The sequence below is a fragment of the Simochromis diagramma genome, unplaced genomic scaffold (assembly GCF_900408965.1).
Source record: "Simochromis diagramma unplaced genomic scaffold, fSimDia1.1 OVJJ01000205.1, whole genome shotgun sequence".
Taxonomy (NCBI): domain Eukaryota; kingdom Metazoa; phylum Chordata; class Actinopteri; order Cichliformes; family Cichlidae; genus Simochromis; species Simochromis diagramma.
The window spans coordinates 18,142,590-18,150,903 of NW_024386782.1; the positions used below are offsets into that span (position 1 = coordinate 18,142,590).

Below are 8,314 nucleotides of genomic sequence, written 5' to 3' on the forward strand. Positions count from 1 at the left end.
TGTGGTGCTTTCCAGGGTTTTCTCACTGCTGATTTTGTCTGTCCTGTGTTTCGGTGTTTACTATAAACACGAGTTTCCTTCTGCCCTCTGTACCCATGATGAATACATGCGGGACATGATGGACATTAACAATGGCACCAATACATACACACTACCCACAACCAACTGCAAACAACCATAACAACAACAACAAACAACCATTTACTTTTACCTAGTACTAAATTCTTTGTGCAAATCTCTAAAAGAAAAAAGAAAAAAAGAATTGTATGTCAGTTTTTGTGTGTTATCCTTACATAAAGTCCAATCATCTCTACAGTGGCCCAGATGGACATCACTAATTGTTTTTTATGTATGTGGCAAGAGACCAACCACATAATTACTAAGCCAAAGGTAAGGTAGAAAAGAAATCCTGCTTCATGTTTATGTTTCAGACAGGTGACAATTAGCTGGCTAAACAATTACAACAGCAAACAGCAGCAAAAACAACAGAAAACTTCAGGATATTCTCAACAACTTAGCTAAGTATAGATGCATCAAACAGAAGTGAACTTCTGACTCATCAACTTGTATCTGACTCCTTTTAAAAGTGCATCTTAAACCCTCTGTGCTGTTATATCTCTCTGGTATGGCTAGCATATGTTCCTAACTTGCAGGAACTCTTGCCAGGTTCCATGTTCTGCCATTGCTGTAAAACCAACCAAAAAAAAAAACCCCAGTACAGTACAGTCTTCAATTTTTAACTATGGGTTTCATTAAAATAAAAATACAAATAATAATATTAAATAAATCTCCTTGTACACAGAAACTAAATATAATCTAATTACAGTGTGAGAAATTAGAGACCAGTTTTATTATATTTGAAAATTATCTTTATCCAGTCAAATTAAATTGTTTTAGAGTGTGAGTGACTGCAAAAGAAGCAACAGTGTCGTCTACTTTAAAGCCTCTGGGCATCTTTCTGCAATTGGACACGGTTGCCTAGCAGCAGGCATTTAGGCGGGGACAGTGGAGGCAGTGAGCAGAGTAGGAAAGAGGGGGCGGGGCTCCCTTCCAACTCAGCAGGGGAGGAGGGCTGTTGGGCTGGGCTCCCCAGACTGAAACGCGGCTTTCACGTTGGTGGTAGTAACCCCACTGTTAGCATTGCCGCCCCTTCCAACCCATCTGCCTTCCTCTCTAATCAGCGGCTAGTCGGTGGTTTTTAACAGTGCACTCGGTACTAGCGTGGGAAGATGTCTAACGTCAACTGGAAGCCCTTTGTTTTCGGCGGGTTGGCTTCAGTGACGGCGGAATGTGGTGAGTGATGCGGCTAGGCCGAGCAGCGTGACTTCCTGTTGATTATTAATGATTTACAGTGTCGCGTGAGTGTTAATACAATGCTCTGTGTTGCAGGAACCTTTCCAATCGACCTAGCCAAGACGCGCCTTCAGGTACAAGGTCAGGTGGGCGATAGCAAGTACCGAGAGATCCGCTACCGAGGCATGCTGCACGCTATAATGAGAATCGGAAGAGAGGAGGGGCTCCGAGCTCTGTATTCAGGGTCAGTAGGACGGACTCGCATGCTAGTGTTGTACGTGGGGTCTCCATAGCCTCGGCTCCCAAACGTAACTGCATTAACTCATTCACTGCCAGCCATTGGCAGTGAATGAGTTAAACCCATTGACTCATGCACTGCAATTGACGGCTATAGACGTCAATGGCAGTGAATGAGTTAAGATCTGACAAAGCTTTTCAACAAATTCCTTGTGTGTTTCTGTTTGTTCAGAAATGTTTACACTTCCTCTCTTTCGGTACACTTCCTTTTTTGCTGACAGCCACATCAAAACCTCTTCCTCTACTCTCGAAAGAGAAGCTCTGTTTTAGATTAGCCAAAAACCTTCAGAGATCCTGCTGAACTGGGTAATGAAAGTAAACTTCCTTTGTTGCAGGATTGCTCCTGCCATGCTGCGGCAGGCCTCCTACGGGACCATAAAAATTGGCACATACCAGAGCTTTAAGAGGCTACTGGTTGAAAGGCCAGAGGGTGAGTCTCAGTTTCTCTTTCTCTGTCTGAAACAAACACACACACACAACCACACACTCAGCCTGCTGTTTATGGCAACATGTGCACATTCCTCTTGAAGGTCACAGATGAGGCACAGATGTGCACGTGTGTGACCTACTTAAACATGTATCCTCACTTTTCCTCATCTGAGAGCTCTTTGTAACAGTCAGCGCCTGCAGTGAAACACTGAAAACTGACTGCTGCCCAATATCAAACGCAGCTTGTTCACAGTTACAGCCTGCCTCCCACTCGCTCTTCTCTTTCAGACGAGACGCTGTTGACTAATGTGTTGTGTGGCATTCTCTCCGGTGTCATCTCCTCCTCCATCGCCAACCCTACTGATGTGCTTAAGGTAACTATTTACACACATGACGGTCGTTTCGGATCTTGGGTTCTCTTTATCAGATGGCAGTAGGACATGTCTGACAGGTTTTTGGAACTGTGGTGAGGCCTGGAGCCATTTTTTTGCAGATACAGACTGCAGCTTTTTCACTTTTTCACTTTTGTTCTGTTGTATAAGGAGTTGTAGTCTTGAGGAAGCAATGTCTTCTTTTTTCCCCCAAGTCTTAACTTTTGTTAAGTGGAATGAAGGGCATCGAGGTGTCCCTGTGACCTCAATTATGTGTTATTTATAGAGTGAAACCTCACAGTTTTAGCATAGTGTTCTGTAAATGATATGCGTGCAGGACTGCCAGTGCTTGTCTGTGCTCAGACTGTGTCCTGGCTAGGCGTGGCTTTTTTTTTAAACTCCTTGTAAGCCACATGACCTTCTGTCTGCAGTCTATTAAGGGTTAACAGGGTAATACACGGGCCTGCTGTTGGGGAACATTATGTTTTGATCACATTGTGTACTAGCTGCGCATGCCAAGCCTTTCACTGAGCCAAGAAATAAACCAGGCCTGATTTGCTAACAAGTCAAGGATGGGCTGGAGGGTTCTTGGAAGTGGGGATTGGGAAAATACTTTTGAGTACTGAGCTTGCCAAAAACAATTCCAGCAAACTTTTAAATTCCAATAGAAGCCCAAGAAATACACACTCCCCTAAGTTGGCTTTGCAGCGTTACACATCGTTTGTGCACTCTTGCCCTTTTCAAGTTCAACTTCGTAACATTCACCTCTTTCTGTCCTCCCAGATCCGCATGCAAGCTCAGGGAAATGTGATCCAGGGCAGTATGATGGGCAATTTCATTAATATCTACCAGGAGGAGGGGACCAGAGGACTGTGGAAGGTGCAGAGAAGCTTCAAAAATGACAGCAGTATATACAGCATTGAGATAGTACAGGCACCCAACTTTAACCTTTTCTCTCTCCGCATCAGGGTGTCTCCCTAACAGCTCAGAGGGCAGCTATCGTGGTCGGGGTGGAGCTTCCAGTCTACGACCTCACCAAGAAGCATCTCATCCTGTCGGGTTACATGGGGGACACCGTGTACACACACTTCTTGTGAGTTTGAACTGGCTCCTCTTTGGCTATCGTGTCATGTGGTGCAATAACATTCAGGAAATTGCTTGCAAGTGGGGCGTATTCTAATACATTCAGGTGGACTCGAGCCAGAAAAACAGATCAAATACAGATTTTGGCTCATTGTTTGAAAGGAAGGGTTTTTTTTGTTTGTTTGTTTGTTTGTTTGTTTGTTTGTTTTTTCATAAAAATCCTTAAAATAAAAATGTCTTCCTCAGAATATCTGTTATACAGACAGGTATTGTGCTGTATTGTAGAGATTACTCAGCACTCCCAGCGGAAACCATTTCACAGTATTCCTCTTAGTTATTTCAGGATGTCTGCTCAGAGCTGCAGTGATGCCAAGTTTGTACCTGCCAGAGACTTCAGTGATTGTATTTATAGCAGCAAATGCCATGTGGGTACTTGGACGAGGCTGAGAATATTTTCTGTTTGTACTGGTGGTGTACACACTACCATAAAGACTGTTTTTAGTACCAGCAACATGGCTAAGGGACATAATGCATTTACCCTTATGGTCAACAGGTCCAGCTTTGTGTGCGGCTTGGCGGGGGCTCTGGCATCAAATCCAGTGGACGTGGTCCGGACACGCATGATGAACCAGAGAGGAGGAGCGCTGTACCAGGGAACATTAGACTGTCTGCTGCAGGTCAGTCAGAACCCCTGAAACGTGCTTGGATTCTGTCGCCCTCTAGGTAAAGAGTTACTCCATCGATTTTTGAATCAAGTCTTCTCATCATGTAAACACAGACACGGTCTTGAAAAAGAAGGCACTTGGACTGCTTTAAGCTTGTGAAGATATTTCAGCTCTCATCCAAGATGCTTCTTCAGCCCTAAAAACAAATGTGATCGATGTTTCAAAGGAAGATTGATATTTCCGTCTGCAGTAATAATACGGTGCTGTGTATCTGTTCTGGGACCTTCTCGCCCTTTCATTCATGCACATATATGGAAATTCAGAATCAGCATGAAGGCTAATTTGGAGTAGGGTACAAAGTGGCTTGCAGATGTGCAGCAACTGCGGATAAGGTGAAGCAGCTTAAATGCTGTACTTTATATTTGATTTGTCATTAGAATGTGTAGGAGAACATCGACAGGGCTGTCAGCTGGAGTGGATCGAGAATTAGGCTGAACGTCACTTTGTGACTGGCCTGAACTAATTTTGTGCTCTATTTGTATCACATGTAAAATGTGAGAAAATGATCCCTGATGAAAATTAGTACAGGGGAGACAGTTAAGCAAAAAGAGAGCATTCTGGGTTTGGTTTTTCATGCAAAAGCCCATCTTTATTGAGCTGTGGAATACTTTTTAAAATGCAGACATCTTCATGACTTTCAGCAACTGTGAAGTTTAGACGTTTCCATTAGTTGGTCATGTATGATTTTTTTTTTTTTTTTTCTTGATTGTACATAATTACTGTCATAGCAAAGTTGAATATCCAGATCAGACCTTAATTTCACTCGTTCTTCAGTTCCTGTAAATAGATGCGCAGAGTGGGTGATCATCAGAGAGTAAAGAGTGTTTGTTTTCTTCTTTCAGACGTGGCGCTCTGAAGGCTTCATGGCCCTCTACAAGGGTTTCTTCCCCAACTGGCTGCGCCTAGGACCATGGAACATCATCGTATCCTTTCCAACTCAACACAGATGTTGTGATCTGTTTATTTATATATCTCCTCTGTGGTGCGACACCTAAGCTGTAGGAAATTCTCTTATGTATTTGCTGCCTTTGTTTCACTGAGGAAGGCTTTGTTAAACGCTCGCTAACTCTTTTATGGAACTCTGTGAAACTACTGCCTCACTGCCCGACTGGTACTGATTAGAGGCAAGTAGCTGCATGTGATGGAAATAGGGAAAGGTGTGGAGAGTGAACATTATCAAAGGCTAAGACTGGATTAAAGGTGATTGAACAGGGAAATAAAGGCTGGCAGATACTCACTGTGCTCCAACCAGGCCTGAAAGATCTAATGAGATTAGTTCCTTTTGCAGCAGAAATTAAAGTAACAAGAGAGACTCGGTGGTGCCACTCATTCTGACCAAAAAAAACAAAGTCCACTCCTCTTTTTTCTTAAGTTCCTTTACTCCAATTTTCAGTTCTTCCTCACCTATGAACAGCTGAAGCAGATCAGCGTGTGATCAGCAGAACAACATGGCGGAGATGAGTGTGAGCGCACGCTCCAAGAGGAGCTGAGAGGACCAAGATTGGGAAAGCGAGCTTGATGGAACCAGCAGGGGGGAAGGGGAACGCACATGTAGACCTGCTTGAAGGGTCAGAATGTGAATTTGCCAGATTCTTGTCTGGAGTGTCTCCTGAAGCCTATGGTGAATGTGGACACAGCACACACACACAGATCCATGTATTTCATACTTTTTCTCATCTAAATGCTACGTCAGGCTAAGCAACTTTACATTTGCTATACAATTCCCTCAGATTCACGTGGCCTGATTTACTGACTGGGAACCAACAGTCCCAGGAACTTTGCTTAAAGGTGGCTCTAAAGTCACAGGGAAAACACGAGGCTTCTACACTTTTTAAGTGCTCTATAACCGAGTGCCTTAGTTTGAGATGCGGGGCTGTCTGAGCTCTACGCTGCATAAGTACAGCAGCTGACAATCGCCATAATCACTCCCTTTATGAATAGATTGAAAAGATGTTTAGTGTGCACGAGGTGACAAACTTGAATGTGAATATTGTATTTGGGTTTTTTTGTTTTGTTTTTTTATTAATTTATGAGTTTCTAAATTTAAAGAGACGGGTGTGTGAAAAGGTAAAATTATTTCAAAGAGTTTTCCCTGAGGTGTTTAGCAAAGAGCTGGGAATAATCCTGGTGTGCTGTAATAAATGAGTTTCATAAACAGCTCCTTGTCCATATGTGGTGATTAGTGGTCTCTCATGCCAGCAAGTGGAGACGGTGAGTGTGACCTCAGGCAGCTGAGGGTTGACTGTGCTCCCCGTTATGTTATCATTTGGTCTGCTGGAGAAAAAAAAGTTACATAAACCTACGTATTATATCAGCTCCAGGTTCAGCCCGCTGAGCCGGCTGCCGTGCCGTTGTTTATGCTTTAAGGCGCCCAAACTGCTGCACGCAAGCCGCAATTAACGCCAAATGTATTTCCATATACTGCATTTGCTGTAAATGTGAGCTTTTATTGTGAGGAATGAATATGCCGCTGGCTGTTATGTGTGCATGCGTGTGTGTGTGTGAGCTATTGCTGCTGCCAAAGTATAAGCCAGTGTAACTTTTGTTATACCTTGTTGATGTAAATGCTCCATGTATATTTGAAATGATTAAAAATAAAGGACATGGATTTTTCACAGTATTGTCCTTTCCTGGTACCACAGTGTGGCACTGTGGAGCTACACACTCACCTCAGCACAACTGAATACACCAGTATCTGTTTATTATGAGTGGTTTTTTTTTTTTTTTTTTTTTAATTCCCCAACCTCAGCTTTGAGGCCACAAATCTAGCACAGTCGTGTTTCTCGGGGATCGCCTGGTTCCTTTCAAACGTGTTCAAGCGGCATCCCACGAACGTTATGAATTTTTCAGGGGGAATATAAGATGTAATTGTTTTATTTCTGTGGGTAAATTCCCCAGTTTTCCCTCATCAGAGCTGTTTGAGGAGCTCAGGGGAGTGGAAGGCGCCGCAGCGAACGCGCAGGTCTCTGCGTGGATCTGTGCCTCGCTGTGTTATTTAGGGAGTGCCACCACGGGACTTATTACTTGTGTGAGAACTGATACTGTTGGGTCTGCTTCATCTCAGCCACTGAGTCTCAGCGCAGCGTTTGCTGTTGGCGTCCTGAGCGTGGCTGGGTGGAATAGCTCGATTCAAAAACAGTGCAGCAGAGTGTGGCAGGAGGACAGGTTTTAACACTTGGGTACGATCCACCCACAGCACAATTAGACCTCTAGGGCTCGAATCCGTGTCAAATTGAGGTAGAACAAGAATCCATGAGGCGAGGTGTAAAACAGAAATGAGAATAACGTGTGGCTTGATGCCAGGATTCGGCATCTGTAAGTTGGCAATTTAGCCATCTCTGGCACAGTCCTGTACAAGCTGGACAAGTATGACCACGGGGGATTCCAGCAGTCACAGACATGCTACATTATGGGTATTATTTGCTGCCTGGCCCAAATGTGCGGGGGGGGTACCGGCTCTATTGTGTTCCAGGGATCAGAGTGAGCTTTTGTGTCTAAGGGATAAGGCTCTATGCTGCTCCAAAACACCCTGCCCTTTTTTTTTTTTCATTTATTTTTTTCTCTGCCTATTTTTTTGTTCTTTCAGCCGTTTATCTAATGAAAATGCTGCAACCCACAGATGGACGAGTGGATGGAAATGCAGACAAGGAGACAAATCTATCGTAGTCTGAGGATCCATTCAGAGCAAGAACTCTGGCGCTCATAAGCCCCACTGTGCTGACAAAGACAGAAATCACAGGCCTATTGCCATTTCTTTTTTACTCACACTTATTTTCAGATATGGGACAAATCTTTTTTTTTTTTTTCCTTGTATTGTCTTGATGCTTATATTTGAGGGGAAAAAAATGAATGACTTCCATCCTGAAAGCACATTGTTTGCAGGTCACGGATTTGGCATAACATCAAAATACTGTGCTTAGAGAGATGTCTGAAACATCTCCCCCCTGAAGGGGGGGAAAAAGTGCAGCCTTCTGTAATTTGAAATCGTGGCTGTGGTAAATATTTTGATAAATTGCACAGCCATACCCTGCCCGCGAAGAACAAGCTGACAAAGTGAGGCTTTGGAACCGAGGAACACAATAGATCGTGCAAAGATGTCAGCTTATTCTTCAGGAA

General features: G+C 43.7%; 1 protein-coding gene across 1 annotated transcript; it reads left to right on the forward strand.

Annotated features, from left to right (window-relative positions):
* Positions 1-1,065: 1,065 nt before the first annotated feature.
* On the forward strand, positions 1,066-6,815 carry LOC120727882 (kidney mitochondrial carrier protein 1). The gene is made up of 9 exons (XM_040022476.1): positions 1,066-1,293; positions 1,390-1,537; positions 1,926-2,020; positions 2,308-2,393; positions 3,174-3,269; positions 3,359-3,483; positions 4,027-4,150; positions 5,041-5,121; positions 5,592-6,815. The coding sequence occupies exons 1-9, from the start codon at positions 1,230-1,232 to the stop codon at positions 5,631-5,633; spliced, it is 861 nt and encodes a 286-aa protein (XP_039878410.1). The 5' UTR covers positions 1,066-1,229; the 3' UTR covers positions 5,634-6,815.
* The last annotated feature ends 1,499 nt before the right edge of the window (positions 6,816-8,314 follow it).

Bases quoted from the DNA above. Each gene is read 5' to 3' on its own strand.
- LOC120727882 (XM_040022476.1), top strand. From the start codon at position 1,230: ATGTCTAACGTCAACTGGAAGCCCTTTGTTTTCGGCGGGTTGGCTTCA. The intron at 2,021-2,307 runs GTGAGTCTCAGT...CTTCTCTTTCAG, and splicing joins ACTGGTTGAAAGGCCAGAGG to ACGAGACGCTGTTGACTAAT. The intron at 5,122-5,591 runs GTATCCTTTCCA...TCCAATTTTCAG, and splicing joins TAGGACCATGGAACATCATC to TTCTTCCTCACCTATGAACA.